The sequence below is a fragment of the Pelodiscus sinensis genome, chromosome 20 (assembly GCF_052426305.1).
Source record: "Pelodiscus sinensis isolate ZL-2025 chromosome 20, ASM5242630v1, whole genome shotgun sequence".
In the NCBI taxonomy this organism is placed as follows: Eukaryota; Metazoa; Chordata; order Testudines; family Trionychidae; genus Pelodiscus; species Pelodiscus sinensis.
The window spans coordinates 21,495,919-21,519,900 of NC_143071.1; the positions used below are offsets into that span (position 1 = coordinate 21,495,919).

A 23,982-nucleotide genomic window follows, 5' to 3' on the forward strand; every position below is an offset into this window, starting at 1 on the left:
AAGAAAGATGCTTTGTATGGAGCCCTGCCACAAAAACAAGAAATAGGGGCCGGCTCCTCTCTGAGTCCCTAATTTATCTCCAGATCCTAACCAAGGCAGTGGGAATCTTTCAGAGCAAATCCCTGGGGACAGGGCTCCCCATGGAATGTTCTCCTGGCTGCATGGGCTCGTCGGGCCCTCGTTGGCTGGCTCCGGGAGAGGGGCTGCACTGGCACCTTGGAGAACAAGAGCAGAAACAGCCTTTGCTCACAAAACTCTGCAGCATCAGAAGAGCCCTTTGATCTCTCTGCTGCAGGGAAGGTCAACCAGGTCAGGGCGGGAGAGAGTCAGTAACCAGTTCTGAGGCCAGGTCTACACTGCGGGGGGAAGGTCGGCTTAAAGTACACAACTCCCATTGATGTAAATAATGTAGCTGGAATCAATGTACCTTAAGCAGAGCTTAGCACCATATCCACAGGAAGAGGTCAATGAGTGAAATGCTCCCTTCAGCTTCCCTTATTCCAACAGGGGAGCCCTCAGGGTATGTCCACACAGCAACATTATTTTAAAATAACTAGTGTTATTTTGAAATAACTTAGTCCACGTCTGCACAGCAGGCAGTTATTTCAAAATAATGTCAAAATACTGTCAAGTGGAGGACTTCTTACTCCAACTCCTGTAACCCTCATTGTACCAGGAGTAAGGGAAGTTGGAAGAAGAGTGCGCTATTTCAAAATGCGTGTGTTACGCCTCTACCTTGAAGGCAGGGGAAAAGGAGGGGGGGGGCCCCCCCTTTCCTATCTAGAGAGATACCGGACCCAAATCCGTTTTCTCAATTGCTAACCTTTAATTTCTAATACACGCACCGCGTTGCCGATTCTGAACAGCACGCCCGTGGTGCCAATGACCACCCTCTCGGAGAAGGGTGAGAGGGAGGGGGTCCGGGCCCGCCCTCACTCCGGACCCCGACCCAGGGCCCTAAAGCCAGGACGCTAGTCCCAGCCAATGACGGGGGGGGTGTTTGCAACCCTAAACTCCCCCGTACTCGGGTTCCGTGGCCCAGCCCTGGGTCACTTCTCCCTCTTCCCCCGAGTCCCCCCTTGCTGCGGCTCACCGGCCCCCGGGGTTGTGCCTCACCCAGGGGCGCCAGTAGCCGCTACCTTCCGGTCCCCCGGTGTGCTCCCCGTCTCCCGGGCTGCCCCTCTGGACGGGCGTCCCGGCGTTTAAATCCCCCGCCCGGCGCCGGGGAATGACGCCCCCCCGACGTCCATCTTGTGCGCCGCCTGTTCCCGTCGCGGGGGTGACGTCACGCCCCGCGCCGAATTGCACGGACGCCGCTCCCCTGGGTGGCGTCCGCTGGCTGCCCCGAACCGCGTCTCCCGGCGGTCGGGGGGAGCCCGTGCCGCGGCCGGCTCCGAGAGTGGCGGGGCGGCCCCGCCACACACCTTCCCCCTTATGTCCGAGTCTCTCCTTACCAGCCCGCCCTCTAATGTTTCATCTATACGTGACAGGCAGTCCGCATTCCCGTTCGCGGCTCCTGCCCGGTGTGTCACCTGGAATTGGTACGGTTGCAGGCTCAGGTACCACCTTAACACTCGTGGGTTGGTCTCCTTCATCGTCTGCATCCACTGCAGTGGCGCGTGGTCCGTTACCACGGTAAATTTCCCCCCTACAAGAAAATACCGCAGTGAGTCAATTGCCCATTTCAGAGCCAGGGCCTCCTTCTCTATCGTTGCGTACGCCTTCTCCCGGGGAAATAACTTGCGGCTCAAATATAAAATAGGATGACCCTCGCCCCCCTCCTCCTGGGTCAAGACAGCCCCTAAACCGGCTTCTGACGCGTCAGTCTGTAATACGAAGGGTTTATCAAAGTTTGGCTGTGCCAGCACTGGCGCGCATACCAACCGTCCTTTTAGCTCTTGGAAGGCTGTCTCACATTCTGGGGTCCATCTTACCCGGTCGGGTTGTCCTTTTCGGGTGAGGTCTGTGAGAGGGGCGGCTATCGATGCGAAATTAGGTATAAATCGTCTATAATACCCTGCTAAGCCGAGAAATTGCCTTACTCGTCTTTTCGTAGTTGGAGTGGGGTATTCGCGTACCGCCTGAACTTTGTCTATCAGGGGTCTGAGCTCCCCCTTCCCTACTGTATATCCTAGGTACGAGACCTCAGACTTCCCAAACTGACATTTTTTTGGGTTGGCAGTTAGGCCTGCCTGGTGTAGGGTTGCCAATATCGCCCTCAGGTGTTCCAGATGTTCTTCCCAGGAATTGCTGTACACGATGATATCGTCGATATAGGCGGCTGCGTAGTTCTGGTGATCTTTCAAGACGCGGTTCATCAGTCTCTGAAATGTCGCTGCGGCCCCGTGTAGTCCGAACGGCATTTTCGTAAACTGATATAATCCGAAGGGGGTGGCGAACGCCGTCTTCACCTGTGCTTCTGCTTCCAGGGGGATCTGCCAGTAGCCTTTCGTCAGGTCTAATGTTGACAGGTATATGGCCCCTCCCAGGCGGTCCAGCAGCTCATCTATCCGCGGCATGGGGTAGGCATCAAAACGGGATATGGCATTTACTTTTCTGAAATCTATACAAAACCTAACGGACCCATCGGGTTTAGGCACCAGGACAATGGGGCTCCGCCACTCGCTATGGGATTCTCGTATCACTCCCCAATCTAGCATAGCTTGGAGCTCCTCCTTTACCGTACCCCACAATTTCCGGGGCAGCGGGCGCATATTGTCCCGTACCACCTTCCCAGGCTCCGTCCTAATTTCGTGTTGCACTAGTGTCGTTTGCCCGGGGCGGCTGGTCAACACCTCCTTGAACCCCTCGAGGAGGCCTCGTAGCTGTTCTCGTTGTGCGCGGGAGAGGTCTTCGCCGACCTGTATCCCGTCTAGCCTGATCTCGGGTTCTCCCCAGGGCCCGAACTCGATGTCGGTTGACCGGGGTTCTACTAGGAGGGCCTCTCGGGGGTTCCATTTCTTTAACAAATTAACGTGGTAGATTTGTGCCTCTACCCGGTTTCTATTCACCCGGACCTCATAGTCGACAGGCCCCACCCTCCGCAATACTCGGAAGGGTCCCTGCCAGTGGGCTAACAATTTCGACTCCCCGCTAGGCAGTAATAAGAGGACTTGGTCTCCGGGTTCGAACTCCCGTACCTGGGCCTTCTTATCATAGTTCTCTTTCTGTCGGTCTTGTGACTTTTTCAGGTTCCCTTGGGCCCACTCTGCCAAGTCGTGCAGGGTCCTCTTTAACTTGCCTACATATTGGGCTGTCCCCAGCGCAGTGGAGTTATCGGCCTCCCAGCCTTCCCTTACCAAGTCCAGGATGCCTCGAGGTCGTCGCCCGTACAGTAACTCAAACGGAGAATATCCCAAGGATGACTAGGGAACCTCTCGCACCGCGAACATCAGAGCTGGGAGAAGTTTGTCCCATTCGCGGGGGTCGTCCTGCGCGAATTTCCTCAACATCCCTTTCAGGGTGCGGTTAAAACGTTCCACCAGGCCATCGGTCTGCGGGTGGTATACCGAGGTCCGGATCTTCCGTATCTGCAACACCTTACATAGCTCCATCATTACTTTGGACGTCAAATTCGTCCCTTGGTCCGTTAACAGTTCTTTGGGTAACCCAACCCATGAGAACAGTTTTACTAACGCCTCTGCTATTACGGGGGCGGTGGCCCGTTTTAGGGGTATGGCCTCCGGCCAGCGGGTCGCATAGTCCACAATGACCAAAATGAAACTATGCCCCCGTGCGGATTTCTCGAGAGGCCCTACCAAGTCTAGTGCGACCCGCTCAAAGGGGGTCCCTACCACGGGGAGGGGGACTAACGGCGCTGGGGGTACCCGATTGGTGGATGTCTTTTGGCACTGGGGACACGAGCCGCAGAAGTCCTTAATTTCCTGGTAGACCCCGGGCCAATAAAATCGTTGCAATACCCTCTGCTGGGTCTTTTCCGCCCCTAAGTGCCCGGACCACGGGTGTTCGTGGGCTAGCTCTAAGACCTTCCACCGATAAGGTCGCGGTACCAGGAGCTGCCACCGCTCCTCCCCGGGGAGCTCCCCTTCTGCTACCCGGTATAAACGGTCCCCCTTCACCTCAAAGCGCGGTCCTCTGGGTTGGCGTGTGGGTCCGCCCGGCTGGGGGTCTTCCGTCGTTTGAATCTGGGCCCAGGCCGCCCGCAGGGTGGGGTCTTCCCTTGGCTGTACCAGGAAGTCTCCCTCCTCCACCTCCAGGCGGACGATCGTCGGGGTCCCCTCCGCTTTCTTTGCGTGCCCCGGATCCGCATGTTCCTCGTCCCCTTGGGCTACCAGTGTCCCGCGTTCGTCCTCCCCTCCTTGTCCGGCTGGCACGGCCTCGCCCCACTGGCTCAAGAGTCTTTTTAGTCCCGGCCAATCCCGCCCCACCAGTAGCGGGTAGGCCAACTTGGGGCCTACCGCCACTATACAGTCCTCCTCCAACACCCCATCCCCGATCCGTACTCGTATGGTGGGGTAGTGGTGAACGTCCCCGTGGACACACCGGAGCGCTATGGTGGGGCCCTTAGCCTGCTTGGGGTATATTACATCCTCCCGGACTATGGTCTGCCCGCACCCGGAGTCTAATATTGCCTCCACCGGGCGTCCCTCGACCCACAGTTCCCTGATTACCTGTGCGGTGCTTGGGGCTCCACGCCTCTGGCCGAAGGTACAGTCCATCATAGGGCAGTCCCGTTTGTAATGGCCCTCTTGGCCGCATTGGTAACACGCCCCTCTGGGCGCCCCCTCCGGTGGTGGAACCCCTGGTCCAGTCTCGGTTGCCCGGTCGACCTTCGGCTCCGTTAGGGGTCGGCTCCATCGTGGGGCGAGTCTCCTCTCCGGTAGGGGTCCTAAGGGGCCTCTCCGGCCCTCCCCACTCCGTAAAGGTGTGGCTGGTTTCGCCGGGGTTGGTTCACCCTTTCTGGGTTCTCGTGGCGGCCCGCCGGTGGGTTTTCCCTCTATCCCCTCCGCGGCCAAAAAGTGCTCCATTAGAGTCACGGCTTCGTCTAGGGTTTCGGGGAGATGGCGACGCACCCACCGCTGCCCTTCCGTGGGGAGTATCCGCATGTATTGCTCTAGGATGACCATGTCGGCCACCTGTGTCCCCGTCTTATTCTCGGGCTCCAGCCACCGCATGCCCGCCTCCTTCACCCTTTGGGCCACCGCTCGCGGCCGCTCCAGTGGGTCATACCTGGCCTCCCGGAACCTCCGTCGGTGGGTCTCTGGGGTTACGCCCAACTGGTCGAGGACTGCTTCTTTTACTTTATAGTAACATAAGGCGTCCCGTGCCGACATCCCGCGGTAGGCCAGCTGGGCGGGTCCGGACAGGTAGGGCGCCAACAGGGTTGCCCAATGTTCCTGTGGCCACCTAGCCGCTGTGGCTACCCGCTCGAAGGTGACCAAGAAGGCTTCCGGGTCGTCGTCCGGTCCCAGCTTTGTCAACCGTATGGGTAGTCGGGCTCCACTGTCCTCGTCCACTCCCGGCGTACCGGCCACAGCCCCCATGACAGCTCCCCGCGGCTCCCTGGCCGCTTGCTCCTGACGCTCTTGCAGCTGGTTCAGCAACTGCTGCAGAGCCTGCATCTGCTGTTGCTGCTGGACCTTTTGCGTCTCAGTCCACCATTCTATGATCCGGTTGGGTTCCATTTCGGCTAAGAGTTAAACCTTCGTTAATATCACTTACCGTCCCCCCTAGACCCCTGTTTCGGGGCCCCTTGCCCACATTCTCCACCACGTGTTACGCCTCTACCTTGAAGGCAGGGGAAAAGGAGGGGGGGGGGCCCCCCTTTCCTATCTAGAGAGATACCGGACCCAAATCCGTTTTCTCAATTGCTAACCTTTAATTTCTAATACACGCACCGCGTTGCCGATTCCGAACAGCACGCCCGTGGTGCCAATGACCACCCTCTCGGAGAAGGGTGAGAGGGAGGGGGTCCGGGCCCGCCCTCACTCCGGACCCCGACCCAGGGCCCTAAAGCCAGGACGCTAGTCCCAGCCAATGATGGGGGGGGTGTTTGCAACCCTAAACTCCCCCGTACTCGGGTTCCGCGGCCCAGCCCTGGGTCACTTCTCCCTCTTCCCCCGAGTCCCCCCTTGCTGCGGCTCACCGGCCCCCGGGGTTGTGCCTCACCCAGGGGCGCCAGTAGCCGCTACCTTCCGGTCCCCCGGTGTGCTCCCCGTCTCCCGGGCTGCCCCTCTGGACGGGCGTCCCGGCGTTTAAATCCCCCGCCCGGCGCCGGGGAATGACGCCCCCCCCGACGTCCATCTTGTGCGCCGCCTGTTCCCGTCGCGGGGGTGACGTCACGCCCCGCGCCGAATTGCACGGACGCCGCTCCCCTGGGTGGCGTCCGCTGGCTGCCCCGAACCGCGTCTCCCGGCGGTCGGGGGGAGCCCGTGCCGCGGCCGGCTCCGAGAGTGGCGGGGCGGCCCCGCCACAGCGTGCTATATAGATGCTCCCAATTTTGAAATAAGCTATTTTGAAATAAACTATGCAATTGATGTAGCTCAATTTGCACAGCTTATTTCAATTTAAGCCCTGCTGTGTAGATGCACCCTCAGTGTTCAATTTAACAGGTCTTTACTAGACCCACTAAATTGAACCCCAGAAATCGATCATCAGAGTGTCAGACCTCCTGTAAGTTGGGACATGGCCTCAGTCATATATATGCAGTAGCTTTAGCTACTGCCTGGAGGCCTTCAGTTGTTACCTTCTGTCATGTGGTTCAATTTATTTTAGATCCACAGGAAACCAGGACACTCCAGGGCTACTTAACCTTATTTATTGTAAGCTTTAAGCAGTTTACAAAGTTGTTTCACTTTTACAAGCCTTAAAAACAATTACTATACAATTTAAACCTTAAATACTATACATTCTAAAGCAATTAATACAGCATGAAGCAATGCAAAAGCAGTTAATGAAAGATCTATTATAGAATCATAGAATCATAGAACTGGAAGAGACCTCAGAAGGCCATCAAGTCCAGCCCCCTGCTCTAGGCAGGACCAATCCCAACTAAATCAACCCAGCCAGGGCTTTGTCAAGCCGAGACTTAAACACCTCTAGGGATGGAGACTCCACCACCTCCCTAGGTAACCCATTCCAGTACTTCACCACTCTCCTAATGAAATAGTTTTTCCTAATATCCAACCTAGGCTGTCTCCACTGTAACTTGAGGCCATCCGTCACTACTGTGAACAGCCTCTCTCCATCCTCTTTGGAACCTCCCTTCAAGAAGTTGAAGGCTGCTATCAAATCCCCCCTCACTCTTCGCTTCTGCAGACTAAACAGACCCAAATCCCTCAGTCTCTCCTCATAGGCCATGTGCTCCAGCCCCCAACCATTTTGGTCACCCTCTGCTGGATCCTCTCCATTGTGTCCACATCCTTTCTATAGTGGGGGGCTCAGAACTAGACACAATACTCCAGATGTGGCCTCACCAGAGCCGAATAAAGGGGAATAATCACTTCTCTAGATCTGCTGGCAATGCCCCTCCTAATGCAACCTAATATTCCATTAGCCTTCTTGGCTACAAGGGCACACTGTTGACTCATATCCAGCTTCTCATCCACTGTAATCCCCAGGTCCTTTTCTGCAGAACTGCTACTTAGCCAGTTGGTCCCCAACCTGTAACAATGCTTGGGATTCTTCCATCCCAAGTGCAGGACTCTATACTTGTCCTTGTTGAATCTCATCAGATTTCTGTTGGTCCAATCCTCTAATCTGTCTAGGTCATTCTGGACCGTATCCCTGGCCTCCAGTGTATCTACCTCCCCCCTAGCTTAGTGTCATCTGCAAACTTGCTGATGGTGCAATCCATCCCCTCATCCAGGTCATTAATAAAGATGTTGAACAAAACCGGCCATAGAACTGATCCTCAGGGCAATCCGCTAGAATCTGACTGCCAGCCTGACATCGAGCCATTGATCACAACCCGTTGGGCCCGACATACTAGCCAGCTTTCTAGTCATCTTACAGTCCATTTACCCAATCCATATGCCATTAACTTGCTGGCAAGAATATTGTAGGAGACCGTGTCAAAAGACTTATCCACAGAGCCATATCCACAGAGCCAGTTACCTCATCATACAAGCTAATCAGATTGGTCAGGCACGACTTGCCCTTTGTGTATCCATGTTGACTATTCCTAATCACTTTCCCCTCTTCCAAGTGCTTCAAAATAGATTCCTTGAGGAGCCCCTCCATGATTTTTCTGGGGACTGAGGTAAGACTGACTGGTCTGTAGGTCCCTGGATTGTTCTTCTTCCCATTTTTACAGGTGGACACTACATTTGCCTTTTTCTAATCATCCGGGATCTCTCCCGATCTCCACGAGTTTTCAAAGATAATGCCCCAAGGCTCCGAATTAAATTTGCCAACTCCCTCAGAACCCTCGTATGCATTAAATTCAGACCCATGGATTTGTGTATGTCTAGCTTTTCTAAATAGCTCTTAACCTGTTCTTTCCCCACCAAAGGCTGTCCACCTCCTTCCAATACTGTGTTGCCTAGTGCATTAGTCTGGGAACTGACCTTGTCTATGAAGACAAAGGCAAAAAAAGCATTGACAAGTATAGGATCTTTCAAAAGGAGGTATTTCTGTCAAAAATGCCCCTTCTAAACTGCCGGGTTTTTTTAAAAAAGCCCCATTTCGAAAAAGAGCAGCGGCTACTATTATGCAAATGAAGCACAGGATATTTAAATCCCGGCTTCATTTGCACTTTCGATGTGTCTAATTTACATCCCTCTGCCAACAGAGGGGTGTAGTTTAGACACACCCCTACAGTGTCAGGCAGGAGGGCGTGGTTTCTTCTCTTCCCACACAATGGAATGCCATGCACTGGGTCGCCAGTGTGAAGGGCCTATACTTCTAGTTACATTGAGCAGAACCTGTGGGTCAATCCTGCCCATTCCCTCCCATCGCTTGTTCTTACTAAGCCCAATTCATAGCAAAATGAGACTTGATCGTTCTAATTATAATTGCCAATTGATTACGTATTGTGTAGGATACGTAAAATGCCCAATGCTGCTATTTGGAATATATCCTGCTCAGGATGTTACTGCTATGTGCGTAGTTGACAGTTTCATGGCTGCATCTGTAATTTTTGCTTATCAGAACAGAAATACCAGTATAAGGTCGCTTGCCCTGTGCTCTTGACGTGGTCTCGTGTACCATGCTTAATCTGCATTGTTATGCAAAACAATTCCTGACTCTCGGGTCTTGCCTGCATGCTTTGGCACACCAGACTTGAGAAAGGCCAGAAATCCACACTTTGGACAAGGCAGAGATCACCATTTATTGCCAAGGCAGGGTAGTCCAGGCTCCCCTACACCTTCTAACTCAGGGGCTCTCAAACTGGGTATCAGGACCCCTCAAAGGGTCACAAAGGTCACACGGGATTACGATCTATCAACTGCCACCCTGTCCCTGCTTCACCCCAGCATTTATAATACAGCTAAATAGAAACAAGTGTAGTTGGGGGGGGGGGGGCGGCGAGGTTCATAGGCTTGCTGTGCGAAAAGGATTACCAGTACCACAGTTTGAGAACCCCTGCTCTAGCTGCTGAACCTGCCCCAGCTGCAGCCTAGAAAGCGTTTCCCTTCAGACCAACCTGATGTTTAACCCTTTCCATCTTGTGGGGCACCCTCTGACCTGTCCTTTCCCACCCTGCTAGGATTTCTGTGCTGGACCTTCTTTGCCTCTGCCAGAAAAGCCCCAGGGCCATGCTGTGCCAAGCTCTCTGAGCCCATTCAGTCTGTCACCGAATGCCACTCACCTGGTGTGGTCACACAACGCCAGCAATACCCCCTCTGCCTGGCCTCCTGTGAGCTCCATGCAGGTGTGGGTGTCTGAGGCTGGGCGAGCCTGCACCGAGACCTGTCAGGAGCACGGACTAGTCTGCGAGCCAGCATTCTTCCAGTTCATCAACAAGAAGGACGTGTTTCTCCAGTGAGTATGGCTCTCACACCTCCCCCATTCCCACCTGCATGGTGGGGTGATGATACTCCATTGCCCTATGCAAGGTCCCCTGACATGCTTTCCTTAGGCCTTAGAGACCCCCCGCCCCCGTAATAGGGTGACATTATTATCCCTGTATCACAGATGGGCAAACTGAGGCACAGAGAGGTTAAGAGTCTGATTGGCAGAGCTGAAGTCAGTGAGAGCAATAGGCACTCGACCTAAGGCCAAGGGCTCCATTTGGGGAGATTGGGGGGGGGGGAGGGCAGCACAGTCATGCATACTGGGACACGTCCCAGTCCCCTGACAATAAGGAAGCGAGGGGAAAGTACTTGGATTTTGTGAATTACTCTTCTGCCCCCTCCTTTCATCAGATAGGAGTGAGAGGCATGCATGCAATACAAGAACTTTCCTCTCGCTCCCTTATTGTCAGGGGAATGGGAAGAAAAGCAAGTCAGGTCCCAGAATGTACTGCTGCTGCCCTTCCCCACTCTCCTGAAACAGCACCCTGGCCTAAGGCCAGAACAGTCAGAAAAAATCAGCTTCCTCATCGAGGCTCAGCTCCAATTTAAACATAATGCTGACCCCTTGGGTGGGCTGTCAGCAGCAGGGATCAAACCTGGGACCTTTGTATGGGCATCTGAGCTGTCTCAGCTAAAAGAGCCCCTTTGGGTATGTCTACACTACCCTCCTAGTTCGAACTAGGAGGGTAGTGTAGAGGTACCCTTTCTTAGCTGAGGCTGTAGTTGGCTTTTAGCCAGTACACAAAGGACCAGAGTGCCACCCTCAGCAGATGTGGCTTATGTAAGTAAAGAAATAGAGCTTGGAGCGTTCTTACCGGGGGGGGAGGCGCGTTGGGTGCTGAGCTCCTTTGGGATTCTGGGTCCTGGTGTCACAGTGGGAGCAGTTGGACTCTGAAGTCCTGGGAGAATCTATCCCCACACAACCTATCCCAGGTGCACACTGAGCAGTGACAGAGCCCAAAACAGAACTAGGGATCCTGCCTTGCAAGCCATTATTTTAACTACTAGGCAACACTCCCTTCTTGCCCTACTGAAAGGCCAGACTGTCCTGTTCTCCTGGTGCTGCTTTCTGCAGCTTTGCAAATGCAGCTCCTCTTGCTGTACTCCCCTGTGGTCTGTTGCGGTGCCCTTTGTACACAACAGGACAGGCACAGCCTGCTCTCTGGGCGGACAAGTCTGTCGCATGCATTGTGCAAATGGGCTTCTGTGTCCAAACAAATGTTGGATTTTCCAGGCACCTTTCCCTCTCCCGATCCCTTTGATATGCTCCATTTTGAACACACAGGCAGTGAAGTTTTTAATAGAGCATAAACCTGCCTCCTGATTCCACGCTGCGCTGTGGACAATTAAAATGCAAGCATTACCATTTCTGTCATGCTGGTCAGGCAGGCAATTTGAGTTCTAGTGACATTTTTATATGATAAATTAGAGCTGGAGTGCAGATTCCACTCTCTCCACTTCTTCCCCCGCCCCCTCAGAATGAAATTGCTGGTTCAGAGTCACTAGTTCATCTGGGAGTTTATTAGGCAGAGCTGCTGGGCATGCAGAGATATCCTGGGGCAGGCTGCAGACAGAGAAGAGACCCCAGTGTTCTAGCTCCACCTACAGATGTGAGCACAGATTGGAGAAAGCAAGACAATCTCATTTTCCATCCAGTCTACCGTATTTTCCGGCGTATAAGACGACTTTTGATGCTAAAAAACATCCCCCAAAAATCGGGGGTTGTCTTATACGCCGGGTATACAGGCGGCGGGGCATCCCAGGCACGCCTGGGATGCCCCACCGCCGGTTTCCCCCGAGGCTTTGCAAAGCCGCGGAGGGGCTCCAGCGGCGGGGCAGCCCAGGCATGCCGGGGCTGTCCCGCTGCCGGGGCGTCCTCAGAGGCTTTGCTCCCAGTGTCCCTGGTCTGCTGGAGACGGTCCCCAGCAGACCAGAGGCACCAGGAGCAAAGCCGAAGCGGCGGCGGGGTGCCGCGCTTCTGAGGCTTTGCTCTGGCAAAGCCTCAGAGGCGCGGGACCCCGCCGCTGCTGCGGCTTTGCTTCCAGTACCTCTGGTCTGCTGGGGACCGTCTCCAGCAGACCAGGGACACCGGGAGCAAAGCCGGGGAGGCGGAGGGGCACTGGGGTATAAGACGAAAACCTATCTTTTAACTAAAAAATTAGGGGGTCATCTTATACGCCCAGTAGCCTTATATGCCGGAAAATACGGTATTTCTCCCACTGCTCCTACTCCAAGGTCATGTCCATGCTAAACAGAGGCTCAATGCTGTGGAGGTCAAATGTGCTCTACAGCCTTAGCTAAATGCAAGCTGGGTTTATAGCTCAAGCTCCAGAGGTCCTGGATTCAATTCTGTCTGTTGCCACTACACATGGCCATCTGAGGCTATGTCTACACTGATCTATTGGAAAAAGGTGTACAAATTTCCCAATAGTTTTTTGGAAGAAGTTTTTCCTAAATCTACACTGTGCCAAATTTCAGAACAGCCTCCTGTTTCAGAAGAGCCCTTCTTCTTTGTGGGAGGAGGAAAACAGGGCTTCTGAAAGAGCGCATCTGCTCTTCCACCAAAAAAAGCAGAAGAGGCAGATGTGTTCCCTGAACTCGGCAGAGTTTTTCCAGGGTACCTCCCGAAAAAGCCCTATAGTATAGACATAACCTGAGAGTGCAGTGTGGCCCAGAGAGCCTGTTATGTGTCTTTGTGCCAGTCACTTGGATTCCATATGTGCTTTGCTTTGGCCATGCAGCTTGCACAGAGGCTGGGATGTTCCCACGGATTTCACAGCTGGGTCATACCAATCTCAGGTCACTTGGGTAGTCACATGTAGTTTCCAAGCACTTACTATGCAAGTCATATGTTACTTAAGCTTAGTGTTATTGTGGGCGAGGGACAGATCTGCAGTGATGTTTGAAGCAGAGACGTTCTGTAAACAGAACAGTGTTAAAATCTTCCCCATAGATATAGTAGCCCTCCCTAACGTCATGCTTTGATCCAACATAAAACCCACTGAAGAACAGGTGCAGAGATGGGCACAGCAAAATTCAACTTTGGATATTTGTTTCCCAGGCTTCGCATGTCCTGTGACAGCACAGAGTCTGAAATGAGCCATCTCTACCCCGCAGTGGCTGAAAACGTGCAGGAGTGCTACCTCCAGAAGGAACCATTGCTGTTCAGCTGTGCAGGCTACAGCACCAAGTATCGCCGCCTCTGCCCATGTCGCAGTTACCAGAAAGGACAAGTGGCTCTGTGCAGGGACTGCTTGTGAGTCCACCCCCTGCTCCTGGGGCCCTTAGAGCATGTGTCATGACATGCCACATGCAACAAAGAGCTTTTTTTCAAAGCAGCTGCAATACTCAAGAAGGAAAGGACAACCTCCTCTTCTTGGAAACTCACATCGAGACTTGGTTGTCAGACTGTTGGTTGTTTTGTCTGCCAGTCAAATGTGAATGACCATCTGCTCATGTTGGATTTTCCCCCCTTGAGACACACCTCCTCCCACACCCAAGCCCACGTGGACTTCAGAGAAGCCCAGAGCCACTTCAGAGGACAAGGCACCAACAGCCGTTTGGTTTGGGTTTCATCCTCTTTTAACATCCTGGTTTATTTATTTATATTTTTTTATCAAATTAAAGCAGCAAAACAACCATAGGTCCTTCCTGAGGAGTTATTTGAAACTATCTCCTTAGAAGTATTTACATGGGGGTGACAGGTCTTGGTAGGCTCCCATGCCAAGGCACATAAAATATAAGAACGTCCAGACTGGGTCAGACCAAAGGCCCACCTAGCCCAGTATCCTGTCTTCTGACAGTTCCAGGTGCCCCAAAGGGAATTAACAGAACAGGTAATCATCAAGTGATCCATCTCCTGTCACCCACTCCCATCTTCTGACAGACAGAGGCTAGGACACCATTCCTACGCCTCTTGGCTAATAGCCATTGATGAACCTGTCCTCAATGAATTTATGTAGTTCTTTATTGAACCCTGTTAAAGTCCTCACCTTCACAACATCCTCTGGCAAGGAGTTCCACAGGTTGATTGCGTGTTGTGTGAATTTTGTTTGTTTTAAACCTGAGATCTATTAATTTCATTTGGTAAACCCTAGTCTTTGTGTTATGGGAAGGAGTAAATAACTTCCTTATTCACTTTCTCCACACCACTCATGATTTTATAGACCTCTATCAAATCTCTTTCCCCCAAATGCTCCTCTTTTCTAAGCTGAAAAGTCGCAGTCATGTTAACCTCCCCTTATTTGGGACCCATTGCAAACTTCTAATAATTTATGTTGTCCTTTTCTGAACTTTTTCCAGTGCCAATATATTTTTTGGGATGAGGCAATCACATCTGCATGAAGTATTCAAAATGTGGGTGTATGGATTTACATATTACATACATTTACATATTACATACGTACCGGCAATAAGATATTCTGTGTCTTACTCTCTATCCTCTTTTTAATGATTCCTAATGTTCTGTTTGCTTTTTTGACTGCTGCTACACATTAAGTGGATGTTTTCAGAGAACTATCCACAATGACTCCAAGTTCCCTCTCTTGACTGGTAATAGCCAATTTAGTCCCCATCATTTTGTACGTATAAATTGGTATTATGTTTTCCAATATGCATTAAAATTCATTTGACATTTTGTTGCCCAGTCACCTAGTTTTGTGAGATCCTTTTGAAGCACTTCCCATTCTGCTTTGGACTTACCTGTCTTCAGCAGTTTTATATCATCTGCAAATTTTGCCACCTCACTGTTTACCCCTTTCTCCAGATCATTTATGAATACGTTGAATAGGATTGGTCCTATTATGGACACCACTAGTTAAATAGCCATTTATTCCTATACTTCGTTTCCCATTTTTTAATGATAGAAGATTTTCCCTCTTATCCCAGGACAGATTACTTTGCTTAAGAGCCTTTGATGAGGGACCTTATCAAAGGCTTTCTGGAAATCTACGTGCATTATGTCTACTGAACCCCCCTTGTCCACATGCTTGTTGACCCCTGCCTCAAAGAATTCTAGTAGATTAGTGAGACATGATTTCTCTTTACAGAAATCATGTTGATGTTTCCCCATCAAATTATGTTCATCTATGTGTCTGACAATTCTGTTCTTCACTATAGTTTCAACCAATTTGCCCAGCATTGATGCTAGACTTACTGGTCTGTGATTGCCAGGATCACCTCTAGAGCCCTTTTTGAAAATTGTCATCACATTAGCTATCTTCCAGTCATTTTGTACAGAAGCTGATTTAAAGGATGGATTAGTGGCTCTGCAATTTTCACATTTGAGTTCTTTCAGGATGCTTGGGTCAATGCCATCTGGTCCTGAAGATTTGTTATTGTTTAGTTTATCAGTTTGTTCTAAAACCTCCTCTAATAACACCTCAATCTGGGACAATTCAGTCAGATTTGTCACTTAGAAAGAATGACACAGGCTTGGGAATCTCCCTAATATCCTCAGCCATGAAGACTGATGCAACAACTTCATGTAGTTCTTCACAATGACCTTATCATCCTTAAATGCTCCGTTAGCATCTTGATCGTCCAGTGGCCCCACTGGCTGGTTAGCAGGCTTCCTGCTTCTGATATATTTTTTTAAAAATTCTATTACTTTTTGAGTTTTTGGCTAGCTGTTCTTCAAATTCCTTTTAGGCCTTCCTAATTATATTTTTACACTTCATTTGACAGTTTATGCTCCTTTCTATTTGGCTCACTAAGATTTAACTTCCACTTTTAAAATGATGCCGTTTTTTAACTCTCACTGCTTCTTTTACTTGGTTGTTAAGCCACAGTGGCACTTTCTTGTTCTCTTACTGTGTTTTTTTAAATTTGGGGTGTACATTTTAGCCTCTATTATGGTGTTTTTAAAAAGTTTCCATGCAGCTCGCTGGGATTTTACTTTTGGCACTGTTCCTGACATCTAGAAAAATGCCTCCGATTCTATCAGCCTGATCCACCATCCAGCCTTTGAAAAAGAGAAGGGGAAGGAGTTCTACACAGACCTCCGGGAGCACATCTCTCATTCCATACTGGCAACCAGTATCCATAAGAGCCTGGAACCCTGCTGGGGCATTCTGGGAACCAGAGACAAGCCTCCCAGTGTAATAGCTCAGGGGAGTGGTGATGTTCCTGGTATTGATGTGCAAGAACCACATGTGCAGGTTTCCACTTGTTCAAAGCTAGGGTCAAAGAAGGGCGGGAGCTGATTCTCCCCAAGGGGTTCCCAAGCTCTTCATGCAGCTGTGCTAGTTCTCCAGCTGAAGGATGTAGCAGCCAGTCTTCACCATCCTGGGACAGAGTACTCGGCTGAGTACTCTTTGTGGGGGCCAGGGGAAAGGCACCAGGTGCCTAGTCTGGTCAGGGGGAGAGCTCTGTTTTGGGTTATTTTGTGAGTTTTCCATAGGAATGAAAATGTGCCTTGAGGGGAGGGTCTGAGAGAGCCCTTGGGAGAGGGCTCTAAGAGCTGAGGAGAAAGCCAGGCGAAGATATAGAGGGCAGGCACATGGGCTGCACCTGTGTTAGGGCTATTCCCCACCCTGGCACTCTGAGTGCAGAAGAGGAGGGCCCGCAAGAGAGCTTACAAACCTTGCCTCTACAGATACTGTTTACAAAAACCTTTCTCCCAGAATCACAACACACAGATTTTGGGGAATCACTGCCACTATCAAGTGATTTTTATCTCTAAAAAACCAGAGGTGAACACTGAACCCATCCCAGTAGTACCCCAAGCTCTTTTGCCCTAAAAGAGCTTGAAAAAAAGAAAAGAGGAAAACAAGCTGCAGTCTCTGGTGGCTGATCCCTCAGTCAGAGGCCTGCAGATACCCACAGACAGACCTCCCAGGACACAACAATCAAATCATCTGTGATTTTTATTACAAAACAAAAGATAAACTTGATAAGGCATACTTGGTTTCTAGATGTTACAGAGCAACCAAGGAAAACAATTAAAACACAGAGAAAAGTCTCTAGGCATAGTGCTCGCTGGTAATGGGGAGTGGAGATATAGTTTCACACAGAACAGTTCAAAGCAAACCACAAATAAAGAAAAAATACCCTGAACATTGCTAGATTCACTTTTACCTTTACAGGCTTCTCTTTGTTCAGTCCACTTCCATGCCTCGAATTCCTTGGAGACATGGCAGTCCTGCCTGGGTTTAAATCATTGTGTGTCTCTCAACTCCTAGTTTCTCTCTCCCTGACAAAGAAAGCAGGCAGGAAACTGCTATCCAATTCAAATTTCAACTCTCTATCTGATTGGTTCTCCCAGCCCCCTGGCCAAAACCTTTGCTAGCTACCTGAGTTTAACCCCTTAGTCACCAGGTGCTGGTCAGCACTCCCCCTGTCCATTACAAGCTGTGAGACTGGGCTATGCAGCTACAGACCCCTGCTACGCTACAGCAGGCACAGATGACTGTAAAGAGGTAGGAGTGCACACCCCCATATGCCCGTTCTGTGAAGGCTGGGGAGGGAGCCTGGAATGCAAGTCTGCCCCGAAAGTTTGACATGCCAGGAGTGGCATATGGCCCAGCAGTTGGGAATCATCCTTTGTGACACCCAAGCAGCCACTGTGGGAAACAGACCGGGAAGGGTGTGGCATTGTACAGCTTAATCACAGTACTGGGGTGTTATGCAAACCTCATGTCCATGTGCTGAGCCCTGAGAGAAACCAGTGGGTCCACACAGAGCCATCCCATGGCCCAGAAGGATCCTGGGCAGGCTCCGTGCCTGCCCTCCACACCGCTTTCTCCTCTGCCTGCTTCCCTCCTAACTGCCTCTCAAAGCAGCTGGTTGCAAGGCCCATGTGCTCTATGCACATTATGTGCCCTAGGGATGGAGGGCTGTGCTTGCTGCCCTGCCCCCAGAACAATCTCACAGCTCCCATTGGCCAGAAACCCCACCCCTTCCCATACCACAGCCCTCTGCTCCCCCTTCCTGCACCCCTGTCCCAGGTCACAACCCAAATTGACTGAACCTCACTTCTGATCCCATCCCCATTCCCAGACCCTAGCCCTGCCCCAAGTCACAACCCCCTCCCAGACCTTTCACCCCTCCTACAATCCTCCCCCAGGTAAGAATCCTCTCCTGCACCCATACCCCCTCATGGAGCCTGCACCACCTCCTACATTCCAATCCCTTGCCCCAGGTCACAACCCCCTCCTTTATGCAAACTATGTCCCAGACTCCTCCCCCCCTCCTGCTCTCCAATCCCATACCCCAAGCTACCTTCTGCACCCAACCTCCATCCCAGACCCACAACTCCGCCACTATTATCATGGAAGAGGGCGGCCCTTGACCAGTTACCAGATTCTAGGAATACCCCCCCATCAAAATTACTGTCTCTCACCACTGGGGGAGGGTGCACACAATGTTCACCCTCCATAGGGAGCCAGCCCTGGAATGAGCCTGACACTTATCTTTGCTGCCTATGAGTGGAATCCACGGTAAAGAGATGCGGGGGTCTCTGCCGGGAGTGGGAATGGGTAGTGCCAGTGCCAGCATGGGCTGGGGGAAATAGGGGGGCAGAGCTAGTGCAGGAGTTCTCTCAGTTCATGGAGTGGTGCTGGGACACTCACCTTTCAGTTCATGATGCTGAGCAGCTGCAGTTCCCCAAAGCCTCTCTCCTGCTTTCCTGTGTCTTCCATGCTCTGGCAGGGGTCTGCACAGTGTGATGCACTTCAGAGAGGGAGAGCTCCAGGTCTTACAGCAGAGGCTGTAGGCTCACAATGGCTCACACCTGGCTCTCAGGAGATGAAGCTCTTTACATGTTTCCCTGCCTGTTGGCATCTGCCCACACTGTGTGATGCTGCTCTGTTAGGTTGCACCTCGTAGAGGATGATGGGGTTGTGCTGCAGGGCAATCCCAGGAAGATTCTGGCTGAGGCCACTAGCCCTATGCTTAGGGGGTCCTAGAGCAGGGGTGGGCAAATAATTTTTGGTAGGGGGGGTCTGTGATGGTGTGGACTAAGCCCCGATGCCCCCTACAGGAGGCCAGAGGCCTTGCCACACCCCATCCCAGCGAGAGGAGCAGAAATGAGATCCTCCAGGCAGCATAGAGTGGCTACTGCAGATACAGCCCATTAGGACCCAGCAAACCGGTATAAAAGCTGCTGCTGGACTAGGGCCTGGAAGTTCCTTCCTGGAGCTTGACCCAGGCAGAGCAGCAGCACTATGGACAGCTCTGAGTGGGAGCTGAACTTCAGACCTGGTTAGAACCAAGTCCAGCAGCTGAAGACTAGCCAGTAAGCCAATGACAACCCTTGCAGAACCCTGGACAGGGAGGACTTGACCACAAGGCCCAAGAGAAAGGACTGGACAGAGCAGCTTCCCCGGGAATGTGATTGCAACCAATCTCTTTGGGTATGTCTACACTACAGTGCTATTTCGAATTAACTTCATTCGAATTAAGCTAATTCGAAATAACGCATCTATACACAAAAACGATTTTGAAATAGCACATTCACACTGAGTGGACCCTGAACCGAAGTTAAGGCTGGCTGGAATCAGTGCCGGTAGGGCAGCAAGTTATGACTTAGTGTGTTGGGCTGCTGCCTGAGGCTAACAGAGCTCCGTGCTTAAAGGGACCCTACCCCCAACCCAGACAGACAGGGTATGTCTACACTACAAAGTTAATGCAAACTAACAGCCATTAGTTCGAATTAACTTTCATAGCGTCTATACATACAAACCACTAGTTCGAACTTAATTGGAACTACTGGAGCGCTTAATTCGAACTAGGTAAACCTCATTCTACAAGGACTAACGCCTAGTTCGAATTAACTAGTTCGAATTAAGGGCTGTGTAGCCACTTAATTCGAACTAGTGGGAGGCTAGCCCTCCCCAGCTTGCCCTGGTGGCCACTCTGGGCACAACCAGGGATACTCTTCTGCCTCCTTCCCAACCCCAGAGCCCTTAAACCATGGTCTGGCTATGGTGCTTGTGCCAGTTGCAAACCTGCCAGCACCCAGCCAGCAGACCCTGCACCTGGCACAAGATGAGCTAGCCACCCGCTCCCACCCAGCCCTCCGCCTCTTCCCAGGATGAGGCTGGCGACTCCCAGGAGCCTGCCCAGGGCTGCAAGAGGCGGGCGCCCGCCTGGTCTAGTGCGGAGATCGTGGACCTCATTGAGGTTTGGGGGGAGGCCTCCAACGTCCATGATCTCCACACTAGCCACAGGAACGTGGCCTTCTACAGCCGCATGGCTGACAGCCTGGCTACCAGAGGCCACATGCGGACCCAGGAGCAGGTCCACTGCAAAATTAAGGACCTGCGACAGGCCTACTCGAGGGCCTCCCAGCCAGGGGCCGACCCGGAGGCATGCCCTCACTTTGAGGCCCTGGACCGCATCCTGGAGTCTCACGCAGTCCATGCCCCCTGGGTGGTGATCGACCCCGGGGCAGAGGGACACATCCTGGACATGGAGGAGGAGGACGCCGAGAGCCAGGAGCCTACAGGGAGCCTGCCCAGGACCCCGGACTCCCGAGGCACCCCACAGAGCACATAGGCTGTGTCGTGTGAGGCCGGGGAGGGCTCCACATGTGAGTGCCATCATGCTCCCCTTATGTGTATGGCGGAAGAGAGAGCCCAGGGACCACGCACCTGGGCCTTGCCCACCATGGAGCAGCAGCTGGGTGTCATGCAAGGGCCCTGGCCCGTTCCACACACGCTGACCTCGTCTTGCAGAGTGGGGCTGGGTTTCACCCACTGTGTCCCCAGGGAGAACTGACCACTGCTCTTGTTTCACCACAGCCGCAGCACCTAGGACTGCAGGGCACACCGGTAGTTCAAATTAGAGATCCTAATTCGAACTACCTACTCCATGCCACGTGTAGTTCGGACTAAGGGGTATTTAAAAATGGAGGTGCCCGGGAAGATGCAAATGAAGCCTGGGATATTTAAATCCCGGGTTTCATTTGCAACTTCGAATGCCTACATTAGCCTCCCTAGTTCGAACTAGGGGGCTAGTGTAGACATACCCCTCCAGACCCTGGTGGACAGGTTCCTGCCTCCTCCTGCCCCAGCCCCTGTGGTCACACCAGCTCTCGCCCCTCCTCCCACCCCTGTTCCCCCTCCCGCCTCCTCCACCTCCTCCACCCCCCGTCCCTCCTGCCCCACCCTCCACACCCACTCCCCCCCGACGCCCCCACACCTGCAGGGCTGCGATACGGGAGAACCAGCAGGACCTCCAACCCTGAGCTTTCCCTTCCCTTCCTCCCCTTCCACTTCTTTCCAGCACCCTCCTCCCAGGAGAGAAGGAGGCCCTGGCCCTGAAATGGGCAATTGACTCACTACGATACTTTCTTGTAGGGGGGAAATTTATCGTGGTGACGGACCACGCGCCACTCCAGTGGATGCAGACGATGAAGGAGACAAACCCACGAGTATCAGATGGTACCTTAGCCTACAACCGTACCAATTCCAGGTGACACACCGGGCAGGGACCGCGAACGGAAATGCGGACTGCCTATCACGAATAGCCGAGACATTGGAGGGCGGGTCGGTAAGGAGAGATCCCGACTTGAGTGGGAAGGTGTGTGGCGGGGTCACCCCACCACTCCCGGAACTGGCCGCGACCCGGGGGCGCCCCGATCGCAGAGGGACGCTGACAGGGCCGGCCAGCCGGAGCCGCACGGAAAAGCGGCGTCTGACCGGCCCCGCGCCAAGCCTGACGTCACCCCCGCGCCGGGGGAACATGGCGCCCAAAGAGGACGCAGGGGGAGACGTCATCTCCCTGCGTCGGGCGGGGGATTTAAAAGTCATGGACGCCCGCCAGGTAAGGGGGGGCGAGCAGGGAAACCGGACCACCCAGGAGGAGCCGTGGGGGACAGGATACTGGCGGCCCTGGGTGAGGCTAAACCCAGGGGGCCAGGGATGAAGGGCAAGAGGCCCGGGGAGAGAGAGAAGTGGCCCAGGGCGGGGCCGCGAAACCCGTGAGCGGGGGAGTTTAGGGTGCGCAGACCCCCCCCCCCGTTATTGGCTAGGACCAGCGTCCTAGCTTTAGGGCCCTGGGTCTGGGTCCGGAGCGAGGGCGGGCCCGGACCCCCTTTCTCTCCCCCTTCCCCAAGAGCGTGGTCATTGGGGCCACGGCCATGCAACCCGTGTGGGGCATCGCGCAGAGGGCTTAAGAGGTTCTACGAAGCCTCGCATAGGGAGAGGAGCGCGCCTGACGATAGCCGGAGGGAGGGGGGAGCCCCCCCTTCCCGGGGCGGGGGCGCGTTACAGCGCCCCACAGCGGCTAAGAAGGGTGGAGCCCGTTACAGGGTCACGACAAGAATTTGGTAAGTAATCCAGGGCTGCACTTTTCTATGATATTAATGGAGGGGGTGCAGGCTCTGGGATGAAGGGTGCAGAACGGAGCTCGGGGTAGAGTTTGGGGTACAGGAGGAGGTGCAGGGTCTGGAGGGGGGAATGGGTACAGGAGAGGATTCTGAGCTGGAGGAAGGGGTGTAGGAGGGAATGCAATGTCAGGGGGGGGGAGGGGCAGGGATTGTGACCTGGTGCAGGGGATTGAGGTGTGAAAGGAAGTAGGGTGCCAGGTGCAGGCTCTGGCTGGGGGGTACTTACCTTAGATGACTTTCAGGCAGCTGCCCAGCAGGAGCCTCTGGCAGGCCCTCTGCCTGCTGCATGCCACACAAAGTGACCATGGCTGTAGGGTCTGTGTGCTCTTTTTTCAATGCCCCTGCCACCTCTCTATATGCTGCAAGCATGGCCCAGGCAGCTCCGGATGGCCATTTTCCAGTCAGTGGGAGCACGCAAATCACCTTCCCCTCCCAGGGGTGCACAGAGAGCACATGGCCCCTGCAGTCAGCTGCTTTGAGAGGTTTGTGGGGGTGGGGCAGGCAAGGAGCCTGCTTGAGGCTCCAGCTGGTCTGCAGGACAGGGGTGAGCCAGATCCGAAGGGCTGCTGAGCCAGATCCAGCCCATGAGCTGTATTTTGCTCACCCTCATTCCAGAGTGTGCAGCCCCCTGTGTGATGTCCAGCCCCTTTGCAGAACCCTCCCCTTCCACTGCTCAACCCGCTCCATGGGCTAGTCTGAAGAGAGGAAATGCCCCCACCCTTAGACGGCCCTCCCATCAGAGTGCCAGCACCTCTGGCGGTGCTAAGGGGGCGTCCATGGGACCTACAACCTGCCTGTCTCACCTCGTCTTCTGGGTGAGTCCACTAGTACATGGCTGAAGGTGACAACAGAAGCCATCTCCTGAACCACTCCCACTTTGTGTGGCATGCAGTGGGCTCTGGGCATGCTGCTGGATTGAGCCCCACTTTTTCCACTGGTTGGAGGATGGTGCTGAGTGTTTGGCCCAGACAGGCTTTTGGAGACAGCAGCGTGTGTCACAGACAGAGACTTAGGCATCTAGTGACTTCTACTGAAAGTGTAGGTGCTAAGTGAGTGGAGGTGCCCTCAGGGCTAGGGGCCAGCCGACTGTGGGCCTTGAGTGATGCCTAAAACTGGGATTTAGGTGTTAGTCAGCTCAGTTACTGCAGGGGCGGCCCGTGGCTATAGGCCGACTCGGCCATCGCCTAGGGTGCCGCCTTCAACGGCACCTGATGATGTCGTCACGGGGTGCCTGATGATGACATCACCCCACTGACGGCCCATTGACAGCCGTGCAGGCGGGGGCGCTGATTGTGCTTTCCGCCTGGGGCGCCAGCTGCCGCAGCCTCCTTGGACCACTCCTGCCTGGCTGTATCTTTGGAGAGGATATACTGCTGCCTTTGGGCTGCCCTTGCTGTAAATGGGAAGGGATTTGTGGTGCTTTCACTGTGCATGTGCAGCAAACGGCCCCACCTGTCTGGAAGAAGGAAGATCAGAATAAACCAGATCAATGAAGGAAGGATGACCCACAAAGTGACAGGCGGGATTCTGAGATCTTTTCAATTATTGCGGGCAAAAAGAATCAATAGATGTCAAGGGATCGCAGGAGTCCAACAGTGCGGCTGTGTCTGCATTGGCACCCCTTTCCGGAAAAGGGATGCTAATGTAGACTTCGGAATTGCAAATTCCGTGGGG

General features: G+C 53.2%; 1 protein-coding gene across 1 annotated transcript in view; it reads left to right on the plus strand.

Annotated features, from left to right (window-relative positions):
* The window catches only part of MGAT5B (alpha-1,6-mannosylglycoprotein 6-beta-N-acetylglucosaminyltransferase B), a 275,223-nt gene extending 260,433 nt beyond the window's left edge, over positions 1–14,790 (plus strand). The window contains exons 16-17 of the mRNA XM_089771960.1: positions 9,671–9,945; positions 13,039–14,790. Of these exons, the coding sequence (XP_089628086.1) occupies positions 9,671–9,945; positions 13,039–13,237 (474 nt within the window). The 3' untranslated portion in view covers positions 13,238–14,790. The remainder of the gene's footprint in view (positions 1–9,670; positions 9,946–13,038) is intronic.
* Positions 14,791–23,982: the final 9,192 nt, after the last annotated feature.